This window comes from Symsagittifera roscoffensis, chromosome 7 (genome assembly GCF_963678635.1).
Source record: "Symsagittifera roscoffensis chromosome 7, txSymRosc1.1, whole genome shotgun sequence".
Classification (NCBI taxonomy): Eukaryota; Metazoa; Xenacoelomorpha; order Acoela; family Convolutidae; genus Symsagittifera; species Symsagittifera roscoffensis.
The window spans coordinates 9,684,899-9,700,676 of record NC_087068.1 but is presented as its reverse complement, the minus strand read 5'-3'; the positions used below and the strand labels follow the sequence as shown (position 1 = coordinate 9,700,676).

Genomic DNA, 15,778 nt, shown 5'->3' with positions numbered 1-15,778 from the left:
GGAAATGTCAATTAAGTTCTTTATAGTTTTTTTTTTCATTTGCAATCAAGTTAAAGCAGATAATTTTATTCGGATTTTCTTTTCATACCGACCAAAAGTTTTTGCTAGCGAAGAAAAATCAAACAGACGACAGTTTTTCGGCATGATTTTTTGTTGGATATTTTTTTCGTCTTAGTATGTCTTAATTCATAGCACATTGATGACCTACATGATGCCTCAGACATATTGTTTCAAATCGATTCAAATTAATTGCATATCAGTTTTTGACAAAAAAAAATCAAGGTTTCTACATTTTCTGCTTTTTAGAAATCTCACGTTTGGATTTTTGAACTATTTTTCCCGGCCCAACAGGTATCATCCCAAGTGTTGTCTGCATAGTTACCGTTCGGTATTTGTTAAAAGTTGATTCAAACCTGGCCCTTTTTTTTGTTTATCACCTGAGTTTCATTTCAGACAAACATGAGCAAACTTTTTTTTTTACAATTCGGTGGCTTTTTGTATAGCAGGCTGTGCAAAGCTCAGCTTCACCTCTGCGTTTATTTATGCTGGCGATTAACAAGTGTTTACACAGGCAAAGCCAAGTATTTTTCCAACCCAAAACTCAAATATTGTTGCGACGCAAATATTGTTGCGGCAAAATGTGTTCATTTTGAAAGTGTTCCTTTTGATCAATAACCAGCTAGTAAGTTCAGCCAATGCTAAGTATATTAGCACAGACTGTTATATTACAAATAGTGCTTTAGTTTCAATGTATCATGGATCTGTAGCGTAGAGGTAGGGAAGCAGACCAGCAAAAAAATAAGAGCGTTCGAACCTGGGCAGGGTCTGATGTTTTTAATGAACTTTTTCGTATAATAGTTAAAATGCGTCCGCTCTATAAATTTAGGCATGTTAGTTGGTATTTTTTTCTAATTGACAGGTACTGCTAATGCGTCATAATTAACTTGCGTCACTTAGCAGTTATGTAGACTCATAATTGGCGTGCGTCACCTAAGAAGTTTTGTAGACTCAAGATTTTACTCATTCAGTTTTTCCCAGTGGCGTTTTATCGGTCATATTTTTGCTTGTGTATGCAAAGTGCTACTTCGCCTCTGTGTATGAAATTGCAATGCAGATTTTTTTGGTTAACAACTAGTTAAACAAAGTCACTGAATCATTTGTGCAGCATTTATTTCTGCAGCCAACATGCTCAATTTTTTGAAAATTCATATTTAACTACTGGTTACAAAAACTAGTTGACGGCTAAGGGCCCAGGCTCGAATCCGATCAGCTTGTTTTTTTTTACTATAAGTGGAAAAGTGTTTAATAAATCATCGTTCTATCAGTTGTCTGCTATTGTTTTTAACATAAAAAAGTGTCTAGTATAAAAAATCATCGCCCTATCAGTTGTCTGCTTATGTTTTTATCGGCCTGCCTTTCTTGTGTTGTATGCTAATTTCATTGTAAATGAAAGTGTCTTTGATTTTGTTATTACATGACATTCCCAGTCACTATCACTTATGACCAAGGAGAAACCAGGTACCTCTGAATGGCTATGTTATGAGCAGTCGTGGTCGAGTGGGTTAGGCCCATGTCTCTCATCACGAGGGTCATGCAGTCTAATCCCGATTCGGTCACGGTTGGAGGGGTCCCAGTGTCATCCGCCTCCTCGAGGTGGGACCGGCTGCGGCGAAATGGTTGACATCTCCCTCCCTCGTGGTTGGACCTGCACTGAGCAGGCCGGGGCTAATAAAAAATGGCTATGTTATCAATTTTTTTATTCTTGCGATCAGCAAGGGTATTGCAATCGGGTGCTACTTTTTTTCCCGTAAATGACTTTGTTCACAGAATAGTCAAAATTAGAATTTGACTCCCGACTTATCTGTTTATGTTTTGTCGGCTTTTTTGCCTCATCGTATAATTGTTATTTGTTCTAGACGCAATTTACATTGAAGTTGATCTTAGTGTTTTGATTTACGTCGGCTGATTGGTTTCGACCTATCTTGTATTGGCTTCGTGCTATCATATTACGTCTTTCGATGAGCGTAAAAAGTTTGTGTGTGCGTGTTTGTTTTGAGGTTGAGGGGCACTTAATAATTTTTCGGCATATAACATATTGGCTAAGTAGTCGGATATTGTTTCATTTGACGAGCAAAGAGAATTTTGTGTGTGTTTTTAGGGTGAGGGGCACTTGTTAAATTTTTAAAAGCCATAAGTCTTGTTGAATTTTTTTGTCTTCAAGGGTTTCTGCTGAGATATTTTCGGTTCTGTTACCGCTTGGTAAATTTTCTCCCCATGCTAATTTCACTTTGTTTTGTCTTGGCATGTTTTTGATTCAGTTTAAGATCTAGTTTTGTCACATTTTTGATTTTTTAAATTTTTTTTCCACAAGCGGTTTTCTTGTTTTGTATCGCAAGTAGTGCGAAGCACAGCTTCGCCTCTGTCCTAAATTTTTAAAGTTTGTTCGTCTTAGTAGCTGTCAGAATTTATATCGGCTTAGTAGTCTCTTTTTGCAACATTTGTTGGGCAAAAGCTATTTTGATGCTGAGTAGGAACTTTATGCTCGGAATTTAAGATCTTATCAAATATTGTCGACTTAGTTGTCGCTTCCTAAAATTTGTTCCAACGCTAAAATATCGCCGGTAATTTTCTTTCTCGACCTGTTCTCATAAAGTTTCTTTCGAGAGAATTTTTTTTTGGTTTCATTCTAAACATTAAGATTTTTGACTTAGTGACTTTCGCTTCATTTTTGTCGACTGGCTCACCATGCAAGCTATGTTGAAGTAGTATTGCAAGTGGTGCGAAAATTATGGAAAAGCGTCCAGTGAAATTTTGGCACACGACCCTTAAATTTACCCATAGGTTTCCGCCGTTATTTTTTCCAGACCATTGGTGTCTGCTCTAGCGATGCTTGTTATAATAAATGGTACGTTTTTTAATCGAGGAACCTAGAAGAGGGGCAAGGCGCTCACTTTGTGATTGGCAGATCGTGTAATCGATCCTCTTTCATGGCTATTTTTTTTTGGTTTCATTCTAAACATTAAGATTTTTGACTTAGTGACTTTCGCTTCATTTTTGTCGACTGGCTCACCATGCAAGCTATGTTGGAGTAGTATTGCAAGTGGTGCGAAAATTTTGGAAAAGCGTCCAGAGAAATTTTGGCACACGACCCTTAAATTTACCCATAGGTTTCCGCCGTTATTTTTTCCAGACCATTGGTGTCTGCTCTAGCGATGCTTGTTATAATAAATGGTACGTTTTTTAATCGAGGAACCTAGAAGAGGGGCAAGGCGCTCACTTTGTGATTGGCCAATCGTGTAATCGATCCTCTTTCATGGCTATGATATTGATAATGTGTTAAAACGAGCTCTCACTTGACTTCTATCTTCAGATCTACCACAGGCTGATTGATTTTTGTTGCAATAGTGGTTCCACATAAAAAATCTAGACGCAAAAAATGACCTTCAGTCGCAAAAAAAGAGCTTTGCTCAACATAGTATCTCAGTCTGGAATGTGAGGAAATAAGATAAATGTACTATGCGTAGACAGGCTGGATATCTTTTATGGATCTTCTACAAATGGCTGGAACCACAAGTAATAATATAACGTTTTTTTTTCATATCGAATCCGCATATTTTTTGCTTCAGTTTTCCCTTGCCGGTGTATTCATAAAAGTCAAAACCATAAAACAAATTATGCCGAAGAGATTAATGAAGCTATTGGAACTCAAATTGTTCATTTCGAGTTTCTTATTTTAATGAACGAAAGATATAACGAAGTATCTAAAACTGATGATAATTTGGAGCAATATTACAATAGGTGGGAGCTTTGAGAACTAATATAGTTGTGCATGGTTTTAAATTCTGAGAACTATTAGTGCATAATATTAGTGCATTTTCTTTCAATTCTACCTGCAACTAAGATAGTTTTTATAAATTCATTAGTCTGCTAGATGAAATGTTATTCAAAAATTAAGTTTCATGCTTTTTGCCATTAATTTGGATTTGTAACAAATTATAAATTTTCTCCGTATTATAAAGAAAGCGATATAGCTATTTAATTTGAATCTGCCACCTATTGTAACATATCACCAGTGTTTTTTGCTTCAATTTAGATCAAGTTTTTTTCTGAGTAGGCTCTAGTGTAGTTTGACGTTTCTGTTTCAGAAATAAAAACACGCCTGAAACGCTTCTAGAGCTATAAAAAAAAAGAAATTTTTGGTTGCTTGACATTAGTAGTCTCTAAATATGAGCCTTTTTTGTGTATTTTTGATTTTTTGAATAGTTGGCTTATGAGCCTATTGTATGTAAGATTAATGCAATCGTTCTTCTGCAAGACACACTTGGAGTTCAGCGATCTCTGGCGCGCCTAGTATGTGATAGTAAATTTGATACATCGCGAGTTGGCTCAAGCTGGTAGGTTTGCATGTGCAATCTGTTGAGTATTTGTCTGGTGTCTTACTGAACTGCAAATTAATAAGGTACCGCTAAACCTATTAGAAAAAGCGGTTTTGCAGCAGAATTTATGAGTGAGAGGTCTCTATTGGGTACGAACCGAAATCTCATAGATTCACTTTGCAACAACAGTTTGGGCTCTTTTTTTTCTTTTTGCCCCCGCCTCATATAAGCATCAATTTTGTGGTGCTACGAGTGGTTTTACAAGATTACGTATGCGGAGCAAATATGCTTGCCTTGGCCTATTTAGTCCGTATGTCAGTTTTCATAATAATCGAAGAATGCGATCAAAAATTTTACTTGTAAAAATTGTCAGTAGGAAACAAGGAAAAGTCAGGCTCTTTTTCAACACCACCTATGGTTTTCAACTTTGAGAACAACTTTAACCTTGCCCTTATCCAATAAACTTGTCATGTGAACAAACTAACAATTATGAGCAGATTTGTTCTTTATACCTTAAATCGAAACTTGGCGCGTTTGGCCATAATTACACGTAAAAGAAAAATGAAAAATTTGAAAGGTGGGGGAAGTGAAAAAGGCGAAAAGTCAGACATGGTCATTGAGACATATCAAAATGTGCTCTTTTCCTCTGCTTCCCATTTTCAATTTCGATTTTTTTTTCGTTGTCATAAAGCGAAGAAACTTGGCATGAAAAAAAACTAAAAACTAACAATTGTGAACAGATATGTAACGGAGATTTTACACGTAAAGCGGCTCCTTTCCAGTTTCCCATCTTTCAAATTCAATTTTGAAAAGACTTTAACGTTTTCATAATGCAATGCAATTTGGCGTGGTGAACAAATCGACAATTCTTAAAAGATTTGTTCTTCATACTTTACAGCGTAACATCACGCATTTAGCCGTATTAAAACAAACATAAAACTCGGTATTTTGAAAAGGGGGAACTGGAAAAGAGCCCGTAAAACAACTAAAAGTAGAAAATTTGAAAGGTAAGAGATTGGAAAAGAGCCCATAATGTAGGGGAGAGTAGAACCTCAAAGTGTTCCATTATACTGTCCATGCTTAACTTCAAATTTGTCAGTAGAACGCAGCCTTCATTTGAAACCCTACTTAAGACATAAATACTAATTCAAAAGAAAAATCATCAATAACTGGTTATTTTTTCCAGCGCACGTGTCTTAATTCAATTTTGATTCAACTCAATTTTGACTGCGACGATGGAAGTCATTACTCACCGTGGTCCCCGTGAACTGAAAATGAACTAATTTTGAGACAATTTTTCATAAACATTGAGCAGAGAAACCAAGTGCCATCTTCGAAAATGCTTGCTAGCTTTTTAATTATTTATTTGTGTCTGACTTTTTTGGGCGCTTCAAGCATTGTACAAAGATACAGTTGTTCTGAAGGGGACAAATGTGTTTGTTCAGCTACTATGCTTCGCACATGTTCTGGACAAGATGGATCTCTGGAAATCATCAACCTACCTCCGAATGTAGAAAAAGTGTCGCCTGATTTCATGCTGACAGATGTCGAAGGAAACTCTCTTTCTTATCTCAAAAATTTGAAATTGGTCAACAATTCTGGCCTCAAAAATTGGGGATCGTTTTTTGCACAATACAAATCGACCCTGGAAGATTTGACGCTTTTTAATAATACTGCGCTTGAAGCAAGACCTATGAGGAAACTTTTGCTTCAACCGACTGTGTTGAAAACTCTTAACGTCGGATACTTTCCATTCAACCTATCAGATAACTTCAAAGTTGCCTTCAAAAAAGTAGGCGTCAGAATAAATAACGGCGAGCAACTGACTTCGTTTGAAGGAGAGACCTTCGAAGAGCTTCGAAATGCGTTGAAAAATGTCCGAATTGAAGATATTAAGAATCTAGCAGGCGCCGATTCGTCTTCATCCATTACAAAATTTCTGAACTCGGCCAGAAAGGGACTTAGTGTAGCGCAGAACAAAACAGGAAACTTCTTAAAAGCGATTCCCGATACAGTGAATGATATAACATCTAAGGGAAAAGAGATCTTCGGAGCAGCGGATACTTCACCTGGATTCGGAGTGCCAATCTTCACTTATCTTTTTGTGCAGTTTTTATTATATCTCTAAGTGGCACTTTGAATGGAAACATCGCGATATAAAATGATGAAAATGAAACCAAATTTGTGAAACGAAACCACTTCACTAATTCATACGATGTTCATAACTTAATGTTATCTGAAAAGATCGTTGAGCATTATTTCAGTTTTCTGTTCTTTCCTCATTGGGATGAAAATAGTTCATATGGCTAGTCTGCAACAAAAACTTATTTAAATCTGCTCACAGTGGCGTGCGCAGAAAATTTTCTACGGAGGGAGGGGAGGTCGGTTTTCCAAAAAAATTTTGAAAATTTTGCGGAACTTCTTTTTAGGTCGGCCAATTTGATTTTCAAAGCTCTCCGATTGTAATATAAGGACCCTATTTTGCCAAAAATTATCATAAAACATTCAGCGCCTTTTCATAAAACGGCATTTTTGGGCACTTTTTTGAAAATTTGGACAAAAAAAATGCGTTGTTTCGACGCGCGCTCCCGCCTCAAAATTAGTTATATTGGCGCCGAAGGCTCCCTTAGAAAATTTTTCTTCAGCCAAAAATGGATGTCGTAAAGTTATACCAAAGTGGGGACCCTTTGGAAAAAGTTGGCAACTAGAATTGAAGAAAAAGCCCATTCGTTGCCCCCCCCCATTATCACGCTACTGACTGTTCACACTGCGGGGTGGGTTTTTTTTCAAAAGTTCCCTATTTCTGCTACTTTCTTCAAAATTACTATTAAGCAAAACATGAAAAAAGTAGTCAAAGAACAATTAAAATATTACACAAAAACGTTTTTGTTCCTGTTTTTTGCACATCCAGTTGTTTACTCATTTGCTTTAAACAGTTTAAAACTAAGTGACCCACCTTGTGACACTGCTTGGTTTTAACCTGATTTATGACGAGTAATGAACTGGAAACGAGCCATCCGATTTAAGTAAATAGCAAAGACGGCGAATGCTGAATTACATTCAGGAGCCAATTGTTTTCGAACGTCTGAAACAAGCCATTTAGGATCTACAGGTTAAGCATTGCATACATAGCTTGCTCGTACTGCCAGCTGGGTCTTTTAGCAGACCGATAGGCTCTGTTCCAGTTTTCTCTTTTGTTTTTCTGAAATTCATGTTTACAAAAGTCTATTAGAAGTGACCTTTGACATTCTAAATTGCAAAAAAGCATGCACGCTTGAACAAGTGAACTAAGTTTTACAGAATCTCCCTCATGATTTTTGTAGAATGATCGTTTTTCTATAAATTTCATATTGTTTTTTTTTACCAATGGGGTGGGAACTGGAAAAGATTCGGCAGATTTTTTTAGCAGATTCAAAATAACTAGGACGCAAGTGTGATAACTTCAAACGAGGCATTGGCAAGCGATGGCTGCGTTCCCATGCTGTGCTTTAATTCGGCTCGAGCGTTTTGAGCGTGTTAATTGCTTCTTTAGATGAGTCTGTTTTTGAAATAGGTTGAATTTTATAGACAAATTGTGAGATAATTGTCATAATTAGGCAGGGGGCAAAGCAAGGCACGTCAGGGCAATTCAGAGGCGGGAAATGCAGGGGAGGGATAGGTAAATCAGGTCGGGGCATACCAAAGCAGGTAAGGGCAAGGCGAGGCAACGCTGCGGAGGGCAAGGTATGGCAGGTCGGATCATGACAGAATATGGCGAGACAAGGCAGGTGACGGCAAGGCAAAGCGAGGCAGGCCTAGGGGGTAGGCCAGGGCAAGCCAGAGAGATTGCAAAGCAGGACAAGGCAAGGCAGCTGAGGGCAACTTAGGGCAGGTCAATGCAAGGCAGGAGAAGGAATGGCATAAGCAGATGACAGCAAGGCAAGGCAACGCAGGGGAGGAAAGGGCAAGGCAAAGCAAAGCAAGGGGAGGCAACGCAGCGGATGGCAATGTATGGTGTGACTGGATAGGACAAGGCAAGGCGCGTGGCGGCAAAGCAAGGCACTGGATGGCACTTAGGAAAGGGTGAAGCAGGGCAAGGCGAGTCATCTATGCAGCCACCCTCCCATCCAATCAGTCATAAACTGCTTCGATCCAGCGGTGTGTTCAGCTATTCATTCATCTTGCCGTCTATCCTGCCACCCATCGATTTATTAGTCAGTACATTATCCACCCAGACCTGTAGTCAGCCATCTCATCTGTCCATCCTTCCAGCATCGAATCATATATCCATGCTTCCGTCGATCGATCCATCAATTGCAGTCATCCACTCGTCCAGCAAGCCATCCATTCATCCGTCCCTCCATCCAGCCATATATCCGGCAACTCATCCAGCTGTGTATCGATTTCTTCTTCGGTTCATTCTGTGAGCTTATGATCCAGCGATATATCAAGCACATCTGTCCAACGAGCCATCTATCCAGTCCTCAATACAGCATGTCAGCCATCCCATCTATCCTTCCTGTCATCCGTCCTGCGTGCTCTCTAGTCATCCAGCCAGCCAGTCATCAATTTAGCCTGCCAGCTATCCATCCATTCTGGCAGCCATCCCACCTTTTGCAAGCCATCCATCCACTCTGCCAGTCATTCATCTAGCTATCCATTCATTGCCATCTCTCCAGCCATACATCCATCTAACAATCCATCCATCTAGCAAGTCATTAATGCAACCTGCCATCCATCTATCGATCGTGCCATCCATCCGCCCCGACATCCAGCCAGTCCTCTATCCGGGGCGTCCATGTGCTCCTCCAATCAATTCATCTAACCAGCGATCCGGCCATCCATACACCAAGTCATTAATCTACAGAACCATCCGTTCAGCCATTTATCCAGCCATGTGTCCATCCGTCCACATACGCAGCCATCCATCTAGCCTCCATCCAGCCATTCATCGATGCACCCATCAGTCCATACATTAATTCAAGCATCCGTCCAGCCTTTGTCTATCCAGTCATCGATGTATCCAGCTTTCTGTCCATCGAACTATCAATCCTATAATCATTCTAGACATCCATCCTACCAGTCAACCATCCATCTTTCCAGCCAACCATCCATCCTTCCAGCCAATCATCCGTCGTTCAGCCAAACATCCATCCAGGCATTCATGCGGTCATCCTCCCTGCGATCGAGCCATCCATCCAGTCAGCCATCCATCTTCCATTGAGAGCCATGCATCATCCATCTAACTTCATTTCGTTTGCGATTAACGAGAGTTTTGCAATCGGGTATTAGACTATTTTCCTCGTTAAAAACATTTATCGCGGAGTTCGCACGTGAGAAGCTTACGTGTTTAAACTTATTTGTGTACTTTTAATGGACACAGTTAGTGTAGAGATAACATTTGAGGCTTGTCCGCATTGAGTTGGTAAATCGAATCCCGGTCTGACTATCGCTAAATTTTTTTTGTTCCAAAATTTGTCGTCGAATTTGTTCGGCTCAAAAGATTTATGCATATGTAATATTGGCGTAGCTTGGTCATTGTTTTGTAGTTTGATGGGCCAAAGTAGATAGTTATGGGTGAGTTTGTGTTTTGTAGGGACTTCAAAATTTTCATTAAGTTCTATTATTTTGTCGCATGAGCTCAGCATGAATTGTTTTTGCAAATCATCCTAACTTTCTTTTTACTGAAACATGTTTTTGTGCCTGAAGTGTTGCCTCGTTGCTGAATATTTGTGACTTGAAGTGTTTTTGTTTAAATCACTCATTGAGTTTTTGAAAAGCTGTTAATGTTCCTATCATTCACAGTGCTAAAGAAAAATGACCTGACCTGGAATTCTCTCCAGCATTGTAACGTACTTTGTGTGGACTGTGTATTTTATCACATCAGATCCTTTATAGTTAAGACTGAAAATCGTTTCATATTGTAATTTTTTCAGGTAAATGTTCATTCCTACTTAAGGCTCAAAAACTTTCGAGATTATTGGCTGGAACATGACCTCTTATGATAGCCCAAATCGAGGTCATGACTACTTCAGATTTGGAAGTGAGTCATTGGTCGATGAGCTGAAAATCAAAGCACAAATTAGAGCAAAACAATCACCGAAGGACTATGCTGCTGTTCCTAAGTGAGTTTTTAATTATGGTATTTCAATGATATCGTGCTTAGTGTCAATATGTTAATGATATAGTTTTTCGCACCGTTTATTTTCATGTTCTCAAATGGGAATTGTCTGATATTGAAATCGTGGGTTTTGAAGATGTGGTCACTAAGATGGTTGCGTCAGTGAGTTTTCACGGAGGCGGGAGGTTTCCAAAAATTTTAAGAGTAAGAGTAAGAAAAAATGACCAACCTTGTTCTTTCAGAAGGACACTTAGGTCTTTCCCTTTATAGTCCCCCACCAAATAAAAAAATAAAATAAAGCCCCGCCATACTGATTTTACTATCATGGGGGGGGGCTATATTTTGCTGGACGGGCTATAATGCGACAGACCTGCATGTTTCGCACTCTGGTATGCAACGCTGTAAACTTTGCACAAGCAGTAATTGTCAAGTTTTGGTTTGATTGTTTCAGAAGTAAAAGCAGACGTGATTTCGAGAAGTACTTAAAGGAAGAAGCTCAGAGAAGGACAGGGTCGTCTAATTTTGTTGAACCGAGCAGAAAATCTCATCAAAACGGTCTTTCATCGAAGCTGAACAAGAATGAAGTCTTGTATAAGAAGGAAGCTGAACTGAAACCTCTGAAGAGACGAAGTAAAAGGAGAGAAGGAGACCGAAGAACTGGTTTTGAACAAGGAGGTGAGATCATCACATCTCATATAGTCTTTATTTTATCAGTTACTGTTTTGTAATAGATGGGTGAGTGGTGTTGCTTACTGGCTATAGATTTTATTTATACTTAACCAGTCGGTCTATCATACAGATGGATTAATAATTATATCTTGTCATTCGCTAATTAAAAAGTCTAATTTGATTGTACAGGAGTGGTATAGAATATAACTGACGTTCAAAATAGGAAATATTGTTAAAAAAGCAAATTGCATTTTTTTCTCAAATCGGTTTCATCATATGAGATATTTCCCAGCCATATTTTGACATCATCTTCCATGTTATTGTCCTGTATGATTAGAAAATTGTTATAAAACGTCGGTAAAAATTATGACGGGAGATGGTGTTAATATTTTAAAAGTGGTATTATTTTATGTATCATCATGTATAGCTTAGGTTTGTGCCATTTTAGGATTCATGTGTTTCGCATATCTCTTGTCTGGTGAAGGGTTAATTAATTTCATCTTCAGTCTATCATTCTAGTAAGTTTATTTTTATCACCTTACTTACTTTAATTGTATGAATTACTTTCAAAAGTATTCGAATTTCTCTAGGTTTATTTGATTCGCACGGCACGATATTACCCGTGCCACGTGATGGTAGAAAAGGAGGCAGCCGACGAGAAAGTTCGCTCGGATCCGAGACGGAAGGCTACTCCTCGGCAGCTCCAGTCTTTCATGCCAATACACCAGAAGAGAGGTCACCTTTGTCGCGCTTGCATCGAGTAGGAGAAGAGGAAGACTTGGATCGTGCTTTCTTTAACGGGTCAGTTAATTTTTTCTTATGAAAGCGCAAGTAATTTTTTACAACCTTAATGATATTATTGGACCTTGTTAACTATCACACAGCTACTGTTTTAATCAGCCAAAAATAACGTTTTTTGAATAACTGTCTCCTCGTAGATTCTTGTAGGCTGTTGAAAGTCGAATTTCTGAAAATAAAAGTGTGCTGGGGGTACTTCACAAGTTTCGATATAATTGTTTTCTGTAAAGTTTGGTATGATTCTAATTTTTGCACAAAAAATCTAGTTGACTATTTCTCCTGCTGTTCTTTTTCCAATTAAGAGGTACGGAATTAAATAGATGAGGCAATAAAATAACTTCTTGTATGTGTTAATCTAATCGCAGAAGAATTAAATTGAGAATTCACTTACAAATGGCTCGTATCATTTGGAATTTTGGTGTCATCTATCTTAAATTGAAATTGTGCTATGGGCCTCATCTTAAACATTTCTCCACGCTTAGCGTTTTATCTTTTTAATTACACTAGCGTCAGCTTGGCTTTTTGTTACGAACTTTCTTTTTTTTTCTAATCTAAGTCGCAAATTTTGATACCACTTTTCGGGCACCCTTACAGCTTTTTGATAGCATGTATTTTGACATTCGAATATTAATAAGCTAACACAGTTGATGCATTTTAAATTCATCAAATGAACCGAAAAAAACTATTCGTTTCAAAAAACATAGCAAAAATAAAAACTCGTTTTCAGAAATTTTTTAGCTCAATATATCTCACAATTTTTTTTAAATGCATAAGTTATACATAATGTGGCTATATGCTTTCCGATTTGTTGCATGCAAAGTTAGTTAGGATGCCTTCAGTTTATATTCCAAATTTTTAGTTGCAAAATTGTGTCTGTTTTTTGGGTGTTTGGTAAATTGCCATCTCTGATTACGAACGTCTAAATGGCGCGGAAAAAACGTCAACGACTTCTAGTTTCGAAATTGGATGTTAGTTTTCACGTTTCCCAGCGCAATAAAAATTTTATCTATTGGTCCAATTTTCTCAAATTGAGTTAACTTCATGAAAAAAAATTGTCAATCATATATTTTTTATTTCGAAATTTCAAATGTGAAGTTTTTTCAAAATAATAAGTATGTTTTTTTTTCTGATTGCTTACGTTCATTGACTCTTTTCAAACTGTCTGTTAGCTACATTTTAGCTTTTTTTTAGCTTGATCCAATCAATTTTCTGAAAAGTCAGCAGCAGTAAATTATTCTTTTTGCTTCATTCCCTTTTTTAAACTAGCGTTAGGTTAGTGTATTATTAACAACCTTCTTTTTTTCAAAGTTATTTCTTTCAAATTTATGTCTCTTTGTAGTTGGTGCCACTTTTGCTGAATGACATTGGCAATTTATTAGCATATGTAGGTGTTTTTTTCGTGATAAGTGTTTGTCGATGTTTCAGCGTGCGTGGCTGAGAGGTTAGTGCTTGAGACTCAAAATCTCTATAAGGTAGTAGGTCGCAGATTGAACCCTAGACCTAGCCGAATTGTAACTAATTCGAGGCCTTTTTTCGATATTGCACTTGGTAGAGTTGCTTTTGTCAATTTTCGCTAGTGTTTGCGAAATGAAGCTTCGCCTCTGCTTAAAACCTTGAGCATGCCGGGATTTGAACCGCCGAGAAAAGTTTCAGTTTGTTTTACAGTGTCGCTTTGTTGCTACTGGATCACTAAATAATTGCGTATATCATAGTATGTTATTGTTCAATATTATTCCCTTAGAGTATTTTCAATTCGAAAAGGATAAGCTAGTGATTACGAGGCCAAACTATGCATTGCAAGCGGATTCGGCAACATGTCAAAATCAGATTTGTCGCGGAATCCACAACTTTGCTACTTTTCTTTAGTCTTTTTCGCTGTTTTGGATTCCACAAACCAATACCTAAAACATTGTACCGCTCAAAATCGCGGAATCCAGAATAGTTTGTGGAGTCCACAACCAAATAATAAGACATTTGTATAGTTAAATTGAGCTGTTGTGGATTCCTCAACTGTAAGCGGAATCCGCAAATTGTAAGTGGAATCCGCAAATTGTAAGTGGAATCCGCATTTTGTTTGCGTACTCCGTTTACATATATGTATACGTGTAGTATGGCGTTTAAAATTATATCTTTTAACTACTGGTCACCGGAAAAATCAATCTTATTTACTACACTGATCAACTACCAGTTGAAATACCAAACGTTTGGTCTCTACTCCTGTCAACCCAACTTCGATCTCAAATTCTGTCAACTTCAATCTCAGATCACTAGTATCGGAATCGACTAGATCATCAGTATTTAGGATTGATGGAATCCCAATTATTGACCAGTATTTGGGATTTATGCAATCCCAAATACTGACCTAATTCGGCGATATGCTGTGTGTTGTATTTCCATACACTCTCAACTCAATGACTCCAAGTATTGAACTTGTTCGGAGTTGTGTTTCCAAAATACTAAAAGGTTACATTCACCGATTTAGTTAAAAGGTGTTTTGAGATTTGTTCGTGGATTCCGCTGACAATGGTTAAGTCCTTGGCTTAAAATTCCGCATTGTTATAGATAATAATTCCAGCTCTAGCTTTTTATTGTTCATATGCAAGTTCAGCAATAAACAAAATTCTGAATCCAATTACAGTTTGCGGATTCTGCTTACAATTTATGCGGATTCCCCTTACATTTGCGGATTCAACTTGCACTTGGTGGAATCCACGTAAAGCTGCGGAATCCAGAACAACTAGCTATATTCGCTTGTTGCTGAATCCGCTGCACAACATATGTGCCGACAAAATTTACATTACAGGTATTTGTACGCGGAATCCACGGAAGTTTTGTAAGTAAAATCCACTCACATTTCGGAATATGTTTTAAGTTTTATCTGTGGAATCCAGGAAGATACAGACACAAAATTTTGCCCCTATCCAGTGCACAGTTTGGCCTCGTAATGGCTTTACGTTACAAGAAACCAATTGTTCTAATAAGAAAGAGGAGATTCGATTTGATTTAATCTCTAAGGTCAAAAGAGTTAACGCTGGAAATTCATTGAAAATTTCAAGCTAGACACAAAAAAGTCAGAAATGATTAACATGGGACCCGTAATTGCCATCAGTTTACTATCTCTTTACTTATCACCGAAATAACTTTGTTCACAGAATGGACAAATGAAAGTAATTTCAGTAGCACGATGGTTAGAGTAGTGGTTAAATGTTATTTATGGGCTTTGGGTGCCTGTGAAGAGTTCTTTGAGAGTATTTGTTGTGTGTGCTGAATATCTTCAAAAGAATTTTGGCGCTGGAAGAGGTCGGCTTTAATTTTGTCGGATCACTTTCCCGATGTTTTTTTTGAATTTTCCTTCTTTAATAATTTCTAAGATTGACTGGTGTCTTATATGGCTTTTCAGAAATGTTTGAATCAACCTTTTATACTCTGTGAAAAGTGGAAAAAAATTAGACAGAATAATATATATTTTTTCAATTTTGTTTGTTTGTTCCGTAGTTGAACAAAATTGTGAAAGCCCCTATTGTTTTTGGTGGCTTGATTGGCTGTATTTAGTGCCTTTATTGCGGTGGAGCTGAATTATCTCAATAGTTTTTGCGCATTTTTTGAGGTTTTTTGAAACTTGATTTTTAAAGTTTTTCTTTTTAGATTTTAGCCCATTAAAAATAATTAGCTTCATCATTTCAAAATAAAGGACCCAGCAAGACTGAAGTCTTCTCAAACCAGGATGAAATTTATCCAACTTTTTCGGTGGTTTTGTTCAAAATTGCTAGATGAGTTTATTGTGTTACTGTGTCGAGTTGCTGTCTGCTAATTTTCCCGATACGCTTGTTGTTTT

The 15,778-nt window shown here is 37.7% G+C and overlaps 1 protein-coding gene across 2 annotated transcripts in view; it reads left to right on the top strand.

Annotated features, from left to right (window-relative positions):
- Positions 1 to 10,295: 10,295 nt before the first annotated feature.
- Positions 10,296 to 15,778, top strand: part of LOC134851647 (mirror-image polydactyly gene 1 protein-like) — a 48,793-nt gene continuing 43,310 nt past the window's right edge. For both annotated transcript variants that reach the window (XM_063867822.1, XM_063867823.1), the window contains exons 1-3: positions 10,296 to 10,480; positions 10,928 to 11,151; positions 11,736 to 11,946. In XM_063867822.1, the coding sequence (XP_063723892.1) occupies positions 10,347 to 10,480; positions 10,928 to 11,151; positions 11,736 to 11,946 (569 nt within the window). In that variant the 5' untranslated portion in view covers positions 10,296 to 10,346. The remainder of the gene's footprint in view (positions 10,481 to 10,927; positions 11,152 to 11,735; positions 11,947 to 15,778) is intronic.